Consider the following 20,111-nt stretch of genomic DNA (forward strand, 5'->3'; position numbering starts at 1 on the left):
ATGTTTACCGAGAAGCCACTACTATGTGCTAGGGTAGAGATATAAATAAGACATGGTCTCAGCCCTAAAAGGACACAAAATCTAGCTAGGGAAATAAGTTACCTTATTCAGGTTTCCAAGATATTTTCAAATGTTTTATGTGATTTGCTCTTTACCAGCATCCTAAGAGGTAGGCAGTGCAATAATTATTAGAGCCATTTTAGACACTGGAGGGTGTTTTCGAATTACAGGACTCAAATCTAGATTTCCTGGTTCCAGTTCAAGATCCTTTATGCTGTGGCATATTGCCTTATTGTCTCCCATATTATTTTTCCCTCTCTTTCATCTCCACTCTGCTGAAGACAAAATATAGAAAGTAGATATGTAGATGTAGTTGGCTCTCATCTTTTTTTTTTATTATTCATTGAGACTCTGCTGCTCTGTCTCTGTCACCCCAGCTGGAGTGCAGTGGTACAATCCTGGCTCATTGCAACCTCTGCCTCCTGGGTTTAAGCAATTTTCATGCCTCAACCTCCCCACTAGCTGAGACTACAGCCATGCACCACCATGCACTGCTAATTTTTTTGTATTTTTGGTAAAAGCATGATTTTTCTATGTTGGCCAGGCTGGTCTCAAACTCCTGGCCTAAAGCAAGGGCCCACCTGGGGCTCCCAAAGTGCTGGGATTACAAGCATGAGCCGCCGCACCCACCTGACCTTTGGTCAGGCCACTCGTTTTTTTCTGCAAAGCTTTCTCTTTTTTTCTTTTTCCTTTTTTTATTTTTTACTTTTTTAAATTTTCATTTGTTGTTGTTGTTGTTAGTTTGTTTTCTTGTTTGTTTCCTCCTCTAAAACTTTCTTTCCCATTTTTGGATCCAGGCCAGTGCTCTAGGATTCCCTCATAATGAAATCCTGCTCCCCTATCCTGCCCTACCCTGCCCTGCCTTTAGAGGGAGACAGAGGCACATGGATTCACAGTGACTTTGGTTGGGCAAAAGACCCAGCTGCAATTCTTTTGTATTTATATTATTTCTCAGGAGCCTAGACTAACTTCAAATTAATAACTTCCTTCTTTGGACTAGAGAGGTGTCTTAAGTTCTAGCTGGTAACTCCCACCCCTGGTCCCATTCCTGTCCCCCAGGCTCTGTTTCAGTCTTTCCCCTCCTTGCTCACTGTTTCTAGGTGTGGTCAGGAACACTCTGAACCAGCTGCAAATGCTGCTGAGCATTATCCTCAGCGTGGTCCTCTGTATGTTGCCTGTGATTGGGTACCAATTTCTTAAACCACTATTCTGGCCTATCAGCGTGGACAAGGTAAGTGGAACAGAGAATCTAGTCAGATATAATTCATGACCTTCTTTTGCCTTTGCCTCTGTGGATGAAAACCCTATCCCCATGCTCTTGCTATAGGTTTTTGACAGAATTCAAGCATGCAGACTTCCACGGCAATCCCCAGCCAAGACCAAACTGAAACACTTGAGCTCTCAACGTTCTGCCTATGCATTCTCCCATGAACAGGGTTTTTTGGGGCCCTCATCACTTCTGGCAAGACAATGAAGTCCAGGATGTCCAAGAAAAACACGCTTTTTTCAAAAAGGTAGAGGCCCTGGGGAGATTCCAAAGGAGGCAGTCAGTGCTTTTCCTTGTATTCATGCAACTTGGTAAGGAAGGATTAGAGTCCCTTGGGAAACAAGCATAATCCTGCTCCTTCACTCTCACTAGGAACTAAGCCTCCTAACTGTCCAGAAGGCTATGCCCAGGTAAGGCGAGGAGAGGTAAGGAAAGAGCCGCCAGATATCTGCCAGAGTTGCAGCACTTCAAGAAAAAGACCAAAAAAAGCAATCTCAGGCCCACATTCCACTATTTCTTGCAAGTTACAATCAGACAAGCATATATAGGAGTAGTGGATGAAGAGGGACAGGATGGGGAAGGGAAAAGAAGATGGGACCTAACTATTTTACTCTGGGCCCTGTCTCCTATACTCAGAGCAAGCATAAACCTTCCGGGCCCTACATGAACATATTCCCATTGAGGCATCCTTCTCAGGTTTATCTGGGAGATTCAGGGTAAGTCTTTTGCTGGCCCTGGGTAGCAAAAAGGAGGCATCTGTGCAGAGTTGGTCTTAAGAAGCTGAAAGAGGGTTTCTGGACCATAAGTAAATAAAAAGAAGTGGAGGTGGTTTCTGCCTGGATAAGATGACTCAGGGTTTTGCCTTCTTGTGCTCTCTGTGACTTCTCTGACTCAAGAGCTGATACCTGCTCAGGCCTCAGAACTGAGAAGGGGATATTGCAGGAGATTTTTAAGATTCTTTTCTTAAGGAGACATAAGCCATAATTGGTGAGCATATGTCCTTATTCCATAAAATTATTTTGAGAAGAAATTGTATGTACTTGAAAAATTGTTTCTTAGGAGTTTAGAATTGGAGCAATAAATTGCTTATTTTGAAGCAGAGAGATTTGTACGGTCTGTTGGGACCCCAGTGACAATAATATAATCTGAGCATATCTTTAGTCCAGACTCCCACCAACTTCCTCCTTCAAATTAGACCAGTACTTCTCCTTCCCCCCTCTTTTTTCTTCTTTTTCAGCTCCACTCCACTTTTCTTCCCCCTCTTGCTAAACTCTAATTTGGCCTCAGTATGACCACATCTTTTGCCAATATGGCTCTCTCCTCTTTGCATACCTTAAGTATTGTTTCTTTTTTTTTTGAGACGGAGTTTTGCTCTTGTTACCCAGGCTGGAGTGCAATGGCGCGATCTTGGCTCACCACAACCTCCGCCTCCTGGGTTCAGGCAATTCTCCTGCCTCAGCCTCCTGAGTAGCTGGGATTACAGGCACGCGCCACCGTGCCCACCTAATTTTTTGTATTTTTAGTAGAGACTGGGTTTCACCATGTTGACCAGGATGGTCTCGATCTCTTGATCTCATGATCCACCCGCTTTGGCCTCCCAAAGTGCTGGGATTACAGACGTGAGCCACCGTACCTGGCCCAAGTATTGTTTCTTAGGTTCTTTGCTCATCTTTCTCGGTACCCTTTTCCTGAATTACTTCATCCAGACACTCGACTTCATTTACCAATAGAAAGAAGATTCACATGGCAGGGCATGGTGCCTCATGCCTGTAATTCTAGGACTTTGGGAGGCCGAGGTGTGTGGATCACCTGAAGTCTGGAATTCAAGACCACCTGACCAACATAGAGAAACCCCATCTCTACTAAAAATACAAAATTAGCTGTGTGTAGTGGTGGACACCTGTAATCCCAGCTACTTGGGAGGCTGAGGCAGGAGAATCACTTGAACCTGGGAGGTGGAGGTTGTAGTGAGCCGAGATCTTACCATTGCACTCCACCCTGAGCAACAAGAGTGAAACTCTGTCTCAAGAAAGAAAGAAGATTCATAGTCTCTATCCCAGATCTCCCTGCTAAGGCCCAGATCCACATATTAAACTAACTTCCAGACCTTTCACTTTGTCACACCTCCAGAAACTTACACTCAACCTGTACTAATCATTTTCCCTCCCACTTTTACCCCAGGATGCCACCACCACCACCTGAGTCACCCGAGGCCAAATGATGAGAATCATCCTATACCTCTTCCTTTAGCTCAATGTCCAGTGGTCAAGTTATATAAATTCTGCATCCTTATTATTTCTTGTTTTCAGCTCCCTCCATTATTACTACCATTGCCCTTGCTCAGATTTCATCACCTCATATCTGGATTATGGCATAAAATCTCCCAACTCAGCTCCCTGGTTCTCCCCTTTGTTTTAGTTTGTTTGTTTCTTTGTTTTTGAGGTGGTGTTTCACTCTTGTTGCCGAGGCTGGAGTGCAGTGGTGGTGATCTGGGCTCACTGCAACCTCCATCTCCCAGGTTCAAGCGATTTTCCTGCTTCAGCCTCTTGGTTCTCCCCTTTCTAAAGCATCAACAATATTATTTTAAGAGTAATCTTTCTGGAAGGCAAATTTGATCATGTCAAGCCTCAGTTTAGCATCCTTTAAGGAAATCTCATGCTTTCTGGATCCAGTTAAAATCTGGACTTTTTACTATTGGGCCCTCGCTAGCCTTGTCTTCCACTACTCCCCATCTGCATGCACTCCAGTCATGCTATTTCTGTCTTCATGTCATCAAACACACTGTTCTCATATATTAAAGTGCTTTCCCCCACAACCATATTCATCTAGTGAACCCCTCATCACCTTGAAAACTCAGAGTAGTTGGAACTAGACAGTGATGGTTGAACAATACTGTCAAAGTAGTAATTGCCACTGAATTGTACATTTTTAAATGGCTGATTTTATGTTATGTGAAGTTCACTTCAACTTTTTAAAAACAGCTCAGATTAAGCATTGTCTCTTCCAGGAGCTTTTCCTAATTCCTCAGTGCAATTCATTATACCTGTCCTGTTTGTTTCTCTCCCTCTCTTTTGTCTAGATAATGTCTGTCTGCTCTTAATTCTCAGCTTGCAGTACCTCATCTAGGAGCCTTCCCTGAGACCACATCCTCCTCTTCTGAGTTGGTTGCCTCTTCCTTGCATGAGACCCATCTAAGTGCTAGGCCATGAATAATCTTGAAGGCAAGAATTTTATGTCACTTTTTTATTCCCATCAACCAGAAAAATCCTAGCACTTAGATTATTAATGTTTTTCTTTTCTTTTCTTTTCTTTTTTTTGAGATGGAGTCTCACTCTGTTGCCCAGGCTGGAGTACAGTGGTAGAATCTTGGCTCACTGCAACCTCTGCCTCCTGAGTTCAAGCAATTCTTGTGCCTCAGCCTCCTGTGTAGCTAGGATTACAGGCACATGCCACCATGCCTGGCTAATTTTTGTATTTTTAGTAGAGACAGGGTTTCACCATGTTTTGAACTCCTGACCTCAGGTAATCTGCCCGCCTCAGCCTCCCAAAGTGCTGGGATTACAGGTGTAAGCCACCGTGCCTGGCTGTGATTATTAATGTTTTTCAATGAACAAGTGAATGAATGAAATCTACTACCTTTTATTTTTCCTAAACTTGCTTCTTACCCTTTCCTTTCTAAATGAATCACATCCTTCTGTATCTAGGTTCCAGCTACACTTCAGGGGCCTCTTTTTATGAAACATAGTTACTCATGGTCTCTCATCTAAGGCATCTGTAAAAATACAGTAATATCTCCCAAAGCCCCTGAACAATCACTACCTCTCCTGGTGGTTTATATGCATTCCAGGAGATTTGAATCTCAGTCTCTGCTAAGGATCCAAGAAAGTAAATGCAACATTCCAAAGTGTAGTGTGAGATGGCCATGCAAGACTTGCCAAAGAAAGCGGGGGGGGGGGGGGGTGTGGATTATAAAAAACAAGTTTACAACTCTTAGTTGCTGACCCACCTTAAGAAAAGGAGCAGAAATGCAGACAGTAGAGAGAGGTCTTTGGAGAGAATTGTTAGTGGGCTTTAAGGACTTCCCTTCAGTTCAGTTTAAGTTGAGAAGACTTTAAGGAAATTATTTGGTGAGATTAATATGATTAATGTGTCTGGGAGACACAAAGGACTGATACCTACCTCATACCTAGAAAATCTAAAACCGCAGTCTGTTCTGCGGCAGAGCAAAAAGTGGCTGTGGTGAAATTGGCCTGTGTTCCCATTTACAGGCAAAGGATGCATGAGTGCTACCCACAGACCAGATATGGGCCATGTCATTGGGGTTTCTTGATCTTGCTAGATAAATTATCTGAAAGTTTGAGGAAACTTCAGCAGGAAGAAGGAAAGGATATGCTGTCAAATGCTAGTGGATTTATAAGAAGATAGAAGCAAGGGGCATGAGGCAAATTTTCTTTATCTCAATTTTGGAGGTGGTTATATTTGTCAAAATTGATTGACCTGTATACTTAAAATTTATACATTTTACTTTATGTAAGCTATATCTCAATAAAGTTCAGTTTTGTAATGCCTAGAGATTTTTAATGGAGTTGTAAGTGACCAACTACGGGAGCTGAATTCACCCACATCGAAGTAACTAGCTATAGGAGAGATATCTCCACCAGTGGGGAGAGAATTTCTGAAGAACCTACAAAAGGACCTCTTAAAATAGAGTCAGCTTTAGATATCTGCCAGGTCTTTTTTTTTTTTTTTTTTTTGAGATGGAGTCTTACTCTGTCACCCGGGCAGGAGTGCAGCGGCGCCATCTTGGCTCATAGCAACCTCTGCCTCCTGGGTTCCAACAATTCTGCCTCCACCTCCCGAGTAGCTGGGATTACAGGCATTTAGTAGAGACAGGTTTTCACCATGTTAGCCAGGCTGGTCTCAAACTCCTGGCCTCAAGTGTTCTACCTGCCACAGCCTCCCAGAGTACTGGGATTATAGGCATGAGCCACTAGGCCTGACTTACCTGCCAAGCCTTAAAATTAGTTCACAACAGTGTCAGTCAAGTAAAGACTTTCCTCATTTCTTCTCTCTCCTGTCCTGCTCAAGCCCTGGAGGAAAAAAAAGAATTAGCAAGCTGAAGGAGGGAGGAGAGGTAAGTAGAAATACAGATATCTACAAAGCTCACTGAACCTGGCCACATGCAACAGAGCCAAGCTGAAAGATAAGGAAAAGCATTAATTATAAAGGTTGAAGTTTTAAAACATGATTTCATTAAATCACCTTAACTACTAAAGTGAAACTTAAAGTGACAAGTACTGGTTGCTACTAAAAAGAACCATTCACTAAGTACATTTCTCATCAGCACTTGTTCCTTCACACTGTACTTTTGTGAGAGACAACTTCTTTCTGTAAACCCATGAACCAATCTCTGTTAGCATCCAGCTTTTCTTCTGTAACTTTCTCACCTCTCTCAGCCTTCATAGAATTGAAGAGAGTTAGGGCCTTGCTCTGGATTAGACTTTGGCTTAAGGGAATGTTGTGGCTGGTCTGAGCTTCTATACAGACCACTCAAACTTGCTCTGTATTGGCAATAAGGCTGTTTTGCTTTCTTATTTGTGTGTTCATTGGAATAGCACTTTTAATTTCCTTCAAGAACTTTTCCTTTGCATTCACAACTTGGCTAACTGTAAGAGTGTAAGAGGCCTAGCTTTCAGCCTATCTTGGCTTTCAACATACCTTCCTCAACAATCTTAATCATTTCTAGCTCTTTATTTCACGTGAGAGACATGTGACTCTTCCTTTCACTTGAAGATTTAGAGGCCATTTAGGTTATTAATTGGCCTGATTTCAATATTTTTGTGTCTCAAAATATTGAAAGAAGAGGGAGGCCCGAGGAGAGGGAGAGACAGGGGAATGACTGGTTGGTGGAACAGTCAGAACATGCATTCATTAAATTTGCCATCTTCTATGGGCGCAGTTCATGGTGCCCCAAAGAAATAACAATAGTAACATCAAAGATCACTGATCACCATAACAGATGTAATAATAATGAAAGTTTGAAATATTGCAAGAATCACCAAAATATGATACAGAGACACAAAGTGAACATATGCTTTTGGAAAAATGACACTGATAGCCTTGCTCAATTCAGGGTTTCTGTACACTTTCAATTTGTAAAAAAATGCAGTGAAATGCATTTGAGCAAAGCACGGTAAAATGAAGCATGCCTATACTTGGTATGTGGTAGTCAGAGAAGACCTTTCTGAGGAAGTGACATGTGAAATGAGATCTAAAAGACTAGATGGATCTAGTCCTGCAAACATCTGATGGAAAGGCATTTCAAACAAAGTAAAAAGCTAGTGTAAAGTTCCTAAGGTAAGAGCAAGCTTTGTAAGTAAGAAAAAGAAGCCTAATGTGGATGAAACATTGTAAGCAAAGGACAGAGTATTTAGATAAAAACCACAGGGAGCAGTGGAGAGTTTTAAAGCCCATTTCAAAAGATTGCTCACACTACTATATGGAGAATAAGAGTATTACAGTGGCTCATGCCTGTAATACCAGCACTTTGGGAGGCCGAGGCAGGCAGATTATTTGAGGTCAGGAGCTCAAGACCAGCCTGCCCAACATGGTGAAATGCCCTCTCTACTAAAAATACAAAAATCAGCCGAGTGTGGTAGCAAGTGCCTATAATCCCAGCTGCTCAGGAGGCTGAGGCAGGAGAATGTCTTGAACCCAGGAGGTGGAGGTTGCAGTGAGCCAAGACTGGAGTACAGTGGTGCCATCTTGGCTCATTGCAACATGTGCCTCCCAGGTTCAAGCAATTCTTCTGCCTCAGCCTCCCTAATAGCTGGGACCACAGGCACATGCCACCACACCCGGCTAATTTTTTGTCTTTTTAGTAGAGATGGGGTTTCACTATGTTGGCCAGGCTGGTCTCAAACTCCTGGCCCCAAATGATCTGGCTACCTCTGCCTCCCACAGTGCACTGCCGGGTGATGGTCATATTTGTACCACTTAACTTCACTACCCCCAGCCACAACTGGCCTAGAGTGGGTATATAACCAGATAGAGCTTCTTTCTCTGGGACTCAGGATTAGAGCTGTGAAAAACTAAGTCAGTGATGAAGTCAGGAGTTAAAAGGTTGTGTAGTTTTAGGAAGTGGGACCTCCACTTTGAAGTGCCCATGATTTGCTATAAGAGGATAAGTGAGCCAAGTTTTCCAGACTATAAAGAGAAGAATGAAGAAGATGACCAAAGAGAAAGAGACAAGACACTATTTCATCCCCATAGAAAGCACTTTCTGAAGTTAGGTTCTGTGAGGACATCTTTTTACCTAAACTAGATTGAGGATATTTTTTTTATTATTATTTTTTGAGATGGAGTCTTGCTCTATTGCCCAGGCTGGAGTGCAGTGGCATGATCTCAGCTCACTGCAAACTCCACCTCCCGGGTTCAAGCCATTCTTTTGCCTCAGCCTCCCAAGTAGCTGGGATTACAGGTGTGTACCACCACACCTGGGCTAACTTTTGTATTTTTAGTAGAGACGGGATTTCACCATGTTGGCCAGGCTGATCTTGAACTCCTGAACTCAAGTAAACCACCCACTTCGGCCTCCCAAAGTGGTGAGATTACAGGTGTGAGCCACCTGCGCCCAGCCGAGAATATTTTATTCTCTGTTGCCAACAGCAAAAACACAGAGGCAGTTCCAATGTACACAAGCTAGGTTCTCACTTGTTCTTTTCAACAGCGTCCCAGAAATAGGGAGAGGTCACAGTGCCGTCCCACTTATCCTGCACCTTTTTCTTTAAGAACTTATGGGGGAAGTAATCTAAGCTTATTTGCCCCTGCCAGAAATAGAGAAAAACAAGGAACACTGTCGTAGCCCCAACATATCCCTGTGATTCCAGCTCCAAATCTTCTACCAAATCTACTAAGATTCATGCAAAATGTTTTGGAAAATACACATCATTTGAAAGATCCTGGAAGTCATTCAAGACTATTTGCTCTACCTTACCTTGCCCACCCCCATGACTCATTCAATTAATCACTAAGTTCTACAGATTTCTATACCTTAAATCACCCTTGAATCTATCTCCTCTTATCTAAGCCTTCACCCACTGTCCTCATTCAGACTCTCTCAGTTCTCATCATAATTAGCAATCTCCTAACTGATCTCCTTACCTTCCTCTAATTCAACATCCACACTCCTACTAAAGTGAAATTTCTAAAGCTCAGATCTGTTCAAATGACTCTCCTGCTTGAAATAATAGTGTCAACAGCCTTCAGAATAAAATCCAAACTCGGCCAGGCATGGTGGCTCATGCCTGTAATCCCAGCACTTTGGGAGCCCGAGGCAGGCGGGATCATTTGAGGTTAGGAGTCCAAGACCAACCTGGCCAACATGGTGAAAGCCTGTCTACTAAAAATACAAAATTAACTGGGCATGGTAGCATGCACCTGTAATCCCAGTTACTCCGGAGGCTGAGGCAGAAGAATCACTTGAACCTGAAAGGCAGAGGTGGCAGTGAACCGAGATTGCACCACTGCACTCCATCCAGGGCGACAGAGCGAGACTCCATCTCCATGAAATAAAATAAAATCCAAATTCCCAAACATGCATACAAGGCCATTCTTAATCTTGCTGCTGCCTTCCTCCTACACTTTTGCCCATACTTAACTAACACCCATACTACTTGAGTTTCCCTAAGGCATCATGCTTTCTTTGTTTTTGTTGTTTCATTATTATTATTACTTTTATTTTTGAGACAGTGTTTCATTCTTGTTGCCCAGGCTGGAGTGCAATGGCACGATCTCAGCTCACTGCAGCCTCTACCTCCTGGATTCAAGCAATTCTGCCTCAGCCTCCCAAGTAGCTGGAATTACAGGCATGCGCCACCATGCCTGCCTAATTTTTTATTTTTAATAGAGATGGGGTTTCCCCATGTTGGTCAGGCTGGTCTCAAACTCCTGAACTCAGGTGATCCACCTACTTTGGCCTCCCAAAGTCTTGGGATTGCAGGTGTGAGACCCCGAGCCTGGCCTCTTCGTTTGTTTGAGACGGACTTTAGATCTTGTTGCCCAGGCTGAAGTGCAATGGTGTGACCTCAGCTCACTGCAACCTCTACCTACCAGGTTCAACCAATTCTCCTGCCTCAGCCTCCTGAGTAGCTGGGATTACAGGCACCCACCAGCATGCCCAACTAATTTTTTTATTTTTAGTAGAGATGGGGTTCACCATGTTGGCCAAGCTAGTCTTGAACTCCTAACCTCAGGTGATCCACTCCCTTTGGCCACCCAAAGTGCTGGGGTTACAGATGTGAGCCACCACACCCGAAGAGCATGATGCTTTCTTATGTCTCCGTGTTTTTGTATATTCTTTGATTTGCAAGTGTCTGGAAAACTTAAGAAAGACTTTAAAATGGGTGTCCTTTTAATGGAATGTTGAGTGCTGTTAAGGATCCTTGGGAATTATTTGTTTATATTAGTGGTGAGAGCTTTTGATTTCCTTTGACTATGTTCCTATTTTATAAGTAAGCTATTTTCTTTTTTTTTTGAGACGAGTCTCGCTCTTGTTACCCAGGCTGGAGTGCAATGGCGCAATCTCGGCTCACCACAACCTCCCCCTCCTGGGTTCAAGCAATTCTCCTGCCTCAGCCTCCTGAGTAGCTGGGATTACAGGCATGCGCCACCATGCCCAGCTAATTTTTGTATTTTTAGTAGAGACAGGGTTTCACCACGTTGACCAGGATGGTCTCGATCTCTTGACCTCGTGATCCACCCACCTCAGCCTCCCAAAGTGCTGGGATTACAGGCATGAGCCACCGCGCCCGGCCTTAAGTAAGCTATTTTCTAACTCGTTGACTTTAGAATACTGATAATAAATAATGCAAAAGATTTCCTGCCTATAACAATGCAAATGATTCCTGTTCTGGGTGATGCAAATGAATTTTGTCCATTAGGGAACAGACATTTCTTTCTTTCCACCCGCCTCGGCCTTCCAAAGTGCTGGGATTACAGGCTTGAGCCACCGTGCCCAGCCCAGACATTTATTTCTAAGTCAAATCTTCATTTGAACAGGTTTTAATATCTTACTGGTTCCCTCATTAATTAGTGAGTTTAATAAAACCTTTGAAATATGTTCATTGTATATTTATATGAGGCTCTGCCAAGCGCAGTGCCTCGTGCCTGTAATCCCAGCACTTTAGAAGGCAGAGGAGGGTGAATCGCTTGAGCTCAGGAGTTCAAGACCAGCCTGGGTAATATGGTGAAACCCTGTCTTTACTAAAAATACAAAAATTACCCAGGTGTGATGGTGCACACGTTTAGTCTCAGCTACTCTGGAGGCTGAGATAGAAGGATCGCTGGAGTCCAGGAAATTGAGGCTGCAGTGAGCCATGATTGCACCACTGCACTCCAGCCTGGGTAACAGAGACCCTGTCTCAAAAAATAAAAATACTTGCATAGGGCTCATTATTTTACCTTTTTGAAAGTTATTCTTTAATATAAACAACAGGAAGTAACCCACACGCACTGAAGCCAAAAATGAGATTCCTATGGATGGAAGGATGCATCATGATCCTGGGGAAGGAATCCAGCTGGGCAGGCCTCAGGAAGAAGTGAAACCAGCTGCTGGAAGGTCCCAAGAACCTAGGGAGTAGTCTCTTTGTGTGTAGACTTACTCCTCAGTGTGCAATGGATTGATCTTCCTTCTCAGTAAACTGTTTTTCAATGCTGTTATAAGTAAAATTTTGATGCCGCAAAAGAAATAGCACTTGAAGATAAATCCTCTCAGAAAGGCAGTTAACTTCTATAGAAGGGTGTGGCTCATGGATGGAGCAATGGTGACCACACATTTGGACAAGGGAGGAAAAGGGGTACTTATTCCTGACAGGGGTTGCCCCTACTGCTGTGTCATTCCCCTATTGGCTAGGGTTAGACGGCACAAGCTAGACTAATCCCAGTTGGCTGTTTTAAAGAGAGCAGGGTTCTGAGCTGGAGTGGCAGGGTGGGTGGTTTGGCAGGAAGGACGGTTACAGGAAGGTCAAAGCAGGTAGCCAGGGGTGACCTAGGTCAAAGCAGGTGGCTGGAGCAGATGACTGGAGCAGGTGACTGAAGCAGGTGACTGGGATGAGTCAGGATGGAGCCGGGGGCTGGGGGAACAGATGTGAACTACTGATTAGAACCAGTGGAGAAAGTTGTTTACTAGAACTACAAGGAAGTTAAACTTTAAAATGGAGAACAAATAACTGAATTAAATGACATACTTATGCTTTGAAGAGAAATTTAGAACTCATTGTATCCAAAAATGCTGCTCAGGCCAAATGGACAAGTAGAAGATGGCTACCGCATAGCTCCTAAATTACCCTGTTAAGTCCAATTTAAGTCTGAGCAGAGATGTAGCTGTTTGTCCCCCACTTCCACATTCTCAGAGAAGTAATTCTAATTGGCCCAGTTTGTGTTAAGTGCCCAATCCAGACCATTGAACTGGGGGAATCACACTGTGCAAACAGTCTGATCTCATTGGTTCCCCACTGGCAATGCTAGCCCTCTCCACCTACACCCTTATTTAAGCCCTCACGACTTTATTTCTAACATTCATATTTGATCTTGTCATTCCTGCCTCCACAATAAGGCCCTTTCTCCCAACTCCTTAGTAGTCATAGGCGCTTCATCACTAAACCCTGACCGGCTCTCCTTGGCTCTCTCCATTGCCTACCACACCTCTCAATCACATTAGTCATTTTGCCCCTTGGTTCTTTTGCACATGCCAATTCTCCCTTTACCTCCCACTCATTATTCAAAACTCAGCTCACGCCACTTCTGTGAAGCATGAGGATGTGCTGCATATCATGACATTTATCTGCTTCCTTGACTGTGAGCCCCAGCTCTCTTTCAGTGAGTTTGGAACCTAAAACAGTCTTCTTAGTGGGTGATATGGTTTTGTTAGTGAGATCTGAGTTACCCCAAGTTACCGGCAGCCTATCCTTATGGGTCTGTAACAACTTTAGTCCTTGCTTCCTCAAAAAGAAAGAATTCAACTGTGGGGCGTAAAGCAGAAAAAGAGACCAAGGCAAGTTCCAGAGCAGGAATGGAAGTTTATTTAAAAAGGCCTTAGAGGCCAGGCATGGTGGCTCACACCTGTAATTCCAGCACTTTGGGAAGCTGAGGAGGGTGGATCACGAGGTCAGGAATTCAAGACCAGCTTGGCTAAGATGGTGAAATTTAGTAGATTTAGTCTCTACTAAAAATACAAAAATTAGCTGGTCATGGTGGTGGGCACCTGTAATCCCAGCTGCTTAGGAGGTGGAGATGGAGGTGGAGAATTGCTTGAAGCTGGAAGGATGGAGGTTCAGTGAGCCGAGATCATGCCACTGCACTCCAGCCTGGGCTACAGAGCGAGACTCTGCCTCAAAAAAAAAAAAAAAAGGCCTTAGAACGGGAAAGTGTGCTTGGAAGAGACCTGAGTGGGCACATGAGAGTTAAAGAGAGAAGGTCAAGTGGCTAACCATCATCCTAGGATTATTATTATTTTTTGAGATGTTGTCTCGCTCTGTTGCCTAGGCTGGAGTGCAATGGCACCATCTCAGCTCACTGCAACTTCTACCTCCTGAGTTCAAGCAATTCTCCTGCCTCAGCCTCCCAAGTAGCTGGGATTATAGATGCCCACCACCATGCCTGGCTAATTTCTATATTTTTAGTAGAGTTAGGGTTTCACTGTGTTGGCCAGCTTGGTCTCAAACTCCTGACCTCAGGTGATCCGCCCCCTCAGCCTCCCAAAGTACTGGGATTACAGGCCTGAGCCACCACACCCGGCATCCTAGGACTTTTTTTGTTGTTGTTTTGTTTTGTTTTCTTCTTCTTCTTTTTTTTTTTCATTCTTTTTCCTAGGACTTTTATAGGCTTGCCTCATTCCCATGATTCTTCCCTTAGAATGGGCTTCCCAAATGTGCAGTGATTTCATTACCCTTTTCCAGTGAAGGATGCCCCCAAAAGATCATATTTCACCATTTTTGTCTCTTAACACACATGCCCAGAAAGTTGCTTCTCCCTGGGGCCTGCATACAATTAGCATTTTGATGTTAACAGGTGTGGAACATCAAGAAATGGCCTCTCCCTAGCACGGCCAATTTATCATTTTTAAAGAGGCAATGAGATAATTACGGAACTGCCACCAGTAGAGGGTCGTGACTGCAAGTTGACCAGGTTCTTGGCGGTTTGAATAAAGAATTGGACAAAACATCCAGGAAAGCAAAAAAAAAAAAAAGAATGAAGCAACAAAAGAAGGAAAGCAAGGATTTATTGAAAACAAACGAGCACTCCACAGAGTGGCAGCCAGTCGCGCAGCGCTCAGGTGCCGGGAAACAGCATTTTCTTGGGTCCCAATATCCCCTAGGAGTTTCCCATTGGCCACTTCATGCTCACCTCATGTAAATGAAGTGGTAGCCTGCAATCAGTCTGATTGGTTGCAAAAAGCAGCCGAGCAAAGGCTGAAGTTACAAAGGTCACACCCCTGAGCAAACATCTGATTGGTTGCGTTTTGCACATGTGAAAATTGGCTTTTTGCAAATCAGAGGCTAGGGTAAAGTCACAAAGTTATACTTCTATGCAAATTTAGACTTGGCCACAATTAGTCTATTTGGTTGCAGACCGCCAATTTTCCATCTGCTGTGCAGAAAAGATGGGGGGTTTGCAAAGGGAATAGTCTCTAGTCCTTTTATTACTTAGGTATGGAAAGTTAGGGTTTTCCTTTCAATTTAGTTCCAGGAAGTTGGCATGAAACAACTTTAGGTTCCCTGCCTCCAGTCCCTGTTCTCCTGCCTCAAAACCATCGCCGACATCCTTAGTAGGTAGAAGGGGAGAACCCTCTCCAGCTTGCTCATGCCTGTAACAGTTTGGCTGTGTCCCCGCCCAAAATCTCATCTTGTAATCCCCATAATCCCCACGTGTCAAGGGCGGGACCAGGTGGAGGTAATTTGATCACGGGGTTGGTTTCCCCCTTGCCCTTCTCGTGACAGTGAGTGAATCTCACAAGACCTGATGATTTTATAAGCATCTAGCATTTCCCTGCTTGCACTCATTCTGTTCTGCCACCCCATGAAAAAGATGACTACTTCTCCTTTGCCTTCTGCTATAATTGTAAGCTTCCTGCGGCTTCCCCAACAGTGCAGAACTGTGAGTCAATTAAACCTCTTTCCCTCATAGTATCCATAGCAGTGTAAGAACGGACCAATATAGTGGGTTTCCCATAACTAATATTTGCAGGACTGCCTGCCCCACCCCACTCTGGCTAGAAGCAGCAAGACTCCCCTACACACCCGGCCCTGAAGAGCAGGGGGCGTATGGGTTCTAGGTTTCACCAGGGCCTCGGAACCCTGGCTATGCAAGGAGGGGCCAAACCCAACCACACCACCCCAGTGATTCTGAATCAGTCGGTCCAGGGTGAGGTCAGGCCTCCGTTTGTCGTTGTTTTGTTAGTTTCCTCACTAGGTTCTACTGGGGAGCTAGGGTTGAGAACCGCCGTCTTAGACGAAGCTAGACGCTCACATCCACCAGCCCTCGAGGCGCCCTAGGCTTCCCTGGGTTCCTGTACCCGCGAGCGGCGCGTCCCAGTCACCACCCCGCGGGGGCGGGCGCGGGCCGCAGAAGGCGGAGCCACGGCGGAAGCCTCGCCGCTCCCCTCGCTGGAAAGCTCTGCGCGTGACTCGGCTGCGCCCATCGCTGTGGGAGCCGGGGAGGGGGCATGCACCGCGGCCGGGCGGACTGAACCAACCCGCCGCCCGGAGGGGCGACCTGAGGGCAACCCAGATTGGACCATTGAGCCACGCTGACGAGGGCCCGCATTTCCAACCCGCCGGGAGGGAGGGGGCGCTGGCGCCTCTAGGCTATAACGCGACCCCTGGAGGGTGCGAGACCACGCCGCCGCCGCCGGCGCGGAAGGAAGAGACTGAGGCGAGAAACGAGGTAGGAACGCCTCTCCGGAGGCTGGCGGGGTCTCACAGACCCACTACCCCGCGTTCCAAGGGCTCCCTTAGGGGAGGGAGGGCCTGTCTACCCACCTCTGTGCCCTCAGCGTCTCCCTTCCCCCTCGGCTGCACCCGCCCGCTGCGTCCGCCCCGACCCTCCGGTCAGACCTCGTCCCCAGCCCTTCCGACCCCCGGCCTTCTCTGACTCGTCAACTCTGCGTCCACGCGACCTTCAAACATCCAGCACTCACCGTCCATTTGGGCGCCACCCCAAATGCACCCCCAACCGTCTCCTCAAACTGCCCCCTTGGAGACACCTTCCCCCACAAAATGACTCGCGCCCGGTAGTCACCGTGGTACCCCAAGCCCCTGTGACGGCTTTGGGGAAGCGCGGCCGCCCGGCACCCAGGCCCGCGACTGCAGCGGGGGCTTCCCTACGGCCAGTCCCCGGCTGGGTCCTCTGCGCCCTCCGCCCTTTTAGCCCCTGGTTCCTGTTAATATCTGCCCGGTGCCGGCGTCGCTTCAGTCTCCGTCTCTCCGTCATCCAGTTTTACCTGGGGAAAACCTTTGGCTTGGCAGTACTCGTCCCCTACTACTGCACTCACTTGCCGCGAAAGGGCACAGTGAGTGATCCTGTTGCCCACGGTTGGCTGTGGCCCTCCAGGCTGGCCCTGCGGACATAGGGAACTGTCCTGGGGCAAGGATCGTACACTACTCATCTTTGTATCCTCAGTCCCCAGCGTGGTCCCTGGCTCACCGTGGTGGTGTCGGTGGAGGGTCTTGACTACCAGTTGTCCTTGGCGTTTTGAACAAAGAATTGAGCAAAACGCACAAAGTAGCGGAGGAATGAAACGCAGGAACGAGTAGATCATAGTCAGGCAAGGATTACTACTATGTGAACAGTGTCCGTGATAAAGAACACAGGCCTTTAAAAAAAACAAAAGTGGAATTTTCAAAGGACAAAGGGCCTGAAACCTGTTTTTGTTTATTCTTAGGTGGGTGACCTGAGCAGATTTACTTTCCTGAGGGTATTAGGGTTTGGGTTCCATGGGGAAGCAGGTGGTATCGCTGAGGGATGAAACAACGGCTGGAAAGCTGTAAGAGTTGATAAGCTAGGAAGTAGTTACCTAATTAGCAGTGGCATTATTGTAACTTGGGCTCAAAGTATCAGCAAATAAAAGTAGTGATTGGATTCTCCTGGCCAGCTCCTCACGTATCAGGCAGTGGTGGATGGCTTAATGGAAGAGCAGATCCAAACAGTATACCTGGTATCCTGTTACTTATGTTGTATGGCCAGCCATGGTTTCCCTTCTGCTTTGAGCTAGGTTAGGATCCCTCTGACTTCTATGATGGTGCTTAAGATTCCTTTCTGAAGTCACAGCTGCCTTAACTGGAGGCTGGACATGTTCTCATTCACCCATTTCTAGTTCTGATTTATCCTTTTCCACTTTCTGTCTGCCACCCTCTGACATAACCTTTATAAAGTCTTGAATCGGGCCCAGCCGACACAGTGGCTCAACCTGTAATCCTGGAACTTTGGGAGGCTCAGGTAGGCGGGTCACTAGAGGTGAGGAGTTCCAGACCAGCCTGGCCAACAAGGTGAAACCCCGTCTCTACTGAAAATAGAAAAATTAGCCGGGCATGGTGGTGTGCACCTGTAATCCCAGCTACTCGGGAGGCTGAGGCAGGAGAATCACTTGAACCTGGGAGACAGAAGTTGCAGTGAGGTGAGATTGTGCCACTGCACTCCAGCCTGGGTGACAACGACTCTCCGTCTCAAAAAAAAAAAAAAAAAAAAAAAAATGAAATAGGCGGGGCGCAGTGGCTCACACCTGTAATCCCAGCACTGTGGGAGGCCGAGGCAGGGGGATCACTAGGTCAAGAGATCAAGACCATCCTGGCCATGGTGAAACCCCGTCTCTACTAAAAATACAAAAATTAGCCGGGCGTGGTGGCATGCGCCTGTGGTCCCAGCTACTCAGGAGGCTGAGGCGGAAGAATTGCTTGAACCCAGGCAGAGGTTGCAGTGAGTCCAGATTGCGTCACTGCACTCCATCCTAGCAACAGAATAAGACTCCGTCTCAAAAAATATATAAAATAAAATAAAGTCTTGGATCATGGAAACCCAATTTGGGGACGGACTCTTGAGCTGGATGGATTAAACAGTACAATTTTTTTTTTTAATGGTATCTTTTTAGTGCCCTTTTTTACTTTTTCCTGTCTTGGCTCCCTCTTAAGACTTCAGTTCCCCCAGAACACCCTGGATTATTTTTCTGCTCACCTCTAATACTTAAGTGTGGCCAGATAAAACAAGGGTGCCCAGTTAAAACTGAATTTCAGATAAACAACAGGGAGGCCTGCATTTTTACTTGCTAAATGTGGCAAGTTCATGGGAAGGCTTATCTGTTCTATTTTTCTCTCTGGGGCTTATCTGCAAATTTAGGATAATAACTCACCCTTTTCTTCCTATTACTCATACACAATGATTGTGCACCCTGCTAAAAGTCACTCGACTGAAGAGCTGGTTCACTGCCTGTTAGGGTAAGGGCAGGCTATCTAGAGATGGTCTGATTGATTAGTGTTGAAGTTACCCAGGGGAAAAAAAACCATTCAGACATTGGCATTTAATATAACTTTTGTCAAATGAATCCATCATGCAAAACCAGAGCATTACTTTGAGCAGCTAGATGTCAACATTGCTCAGAGAGCTAGGTGGTGGGGTAGAGGAAAATCTAACAACAACAAAATATAACTCATAGCAGAACCTGTGCTGTACCATATTTACTCTTTATTGTGGTAAAATATATATAACAGGAAATTTACCATCATAATCATTCTCAAGTGGCATTAAATATATTCACATTATTGCACAACCATTACTGACGTCAATCTCCAGAACATTTTTTTCATCTTCCCAAACTGAAACTCTGTACCAGTAAGATACTAACTCCCCATTTCTCCCTACTCAGCCCCAGGCTTTCTACTTTCTCTCTCTGAATTTGACTGCTGTGGGTACCTCATGTAAGTGGAATTATGCACTATTTGTCCCTTTGTGAGTGATTTGTTTCAATTAGCATAATGTCTTTTTTGATTTTGGGTTTTTTTTTTAAACTTGTATTTTAGGTTCAGGGGTACATGTAAGGGTTTGTTATATTAACTAGTTTCACAGGGATTTGTTGTACAGATTATTTGATCACCCAGGTATTAAGCCCAGTACCCAATAGCTATCTTTTTTGCTCCTCTCCCTCCTCCCACCCTCAACAAGACCCCAGTGTCTGTAGTTTCCTTTGTGTTTTTAAGTTCCCAGCATTTAGCTCCCACTTATAAGTGAGAACAAGCAGTATTTGGTTTTCTGTTTTTGTTAGTTTGCTAAGGATAATAGCCTCCAGCTCCATCCATGTATCTGTAAAAGACATGATCTCATTCTTTTTTATGGCTGCATAGTATTCCATAGCATATGTGTACCACATTTTGTTTATCCAATCTGTCATGGGTGGATATTTAGGTTGATTCCTTGTCTTTGCTATTGTGAGTAGTGCTGCAGTTGGTTAGCCTAAAGTCTAAGGTTCATCCACATTATAGGCTGTATCAGAACTTCCCTCCTTTTCTTTTTATTTATTTTTTGAGACAGAGTCTCCCTCTGTCATGCAGGCTGGAGTGCCCTGGTGTGATCTTGGCTCACTACAGCCTCTGCCTCTTGGGTTCAAGTGATTCTCATGCCTCAGCCTCCTGAGTAGCTGGAATTACAGGTGCACACCACCATGCCCAGCTAATTTTTGTATTGTTAGTAGAGACAGGGTTTCACCACGTTGGCCAGGCTGGTCTGACTCCTGACTTGA

At 45.3% G+C, this 20,111-nt stretch overlaps 2 protein-coding genes across 6 annotated transcripts in view; both read left to right on the forward strand.

Moving 5' to 3' along the window:
- The window catches only part of LOC100402529 (phospholipid-transporting ATPase FetA-like), an 89,192-nt gene extending 87,486 nt beyond the window's left edge, over positions 1–1,706 (forward strand). Inside the window, 3 exon segments of the mRNA XM_035251397.3 lie at positions 1,161–1,291; positions 1,388–1,498; positions 1,501–1,706. Of these exon segments, the coding sequence (XP_035107288.3) occupies positions 1,161–1,291; positions 1,388–1,498; positions 1,501–1,578 (320 nt within the window). The 3' untranslated portion in view covers positions 1,579–1,706.
- A 14,296-nt stretch (positions 1,707–16,002) lies between these two features.
- RUSC2 (RUN and SH3 domain containing 2) overlaps positions 16,003–20,111 on the forward strand; it is a 72,753-nt gene continuing 68,644 nt past the window's right edge. For all 5 annotated transcript variants that reach the window (XM_054257507.2, XM_078371439.1, XM_035251417.3 and 2 more), the window contains exon 1: positions 16,003–16,270. The gene's annotated coding sequence lies outside the window, so the exon portion shown is untranslated. The remainder of the gene's footprint in view (positions 16,271–20,111) is intronic.

The sequence above is a fragment of the Callithrix jacchus genome, chromosome 1 (genome assembly GCF_049354715.1).
Source record: "Callithrix jacchus isolate 240 chromosome 1, calJac240_pri, whole genome shotgun sequence".
In the NCBI taxonomy this organism is placed as follows: Eukaryota; Metazoa; Chordata; class Mammalia; order Primates; family Cebidae; genus Callithrix; species Callithrix jacchus.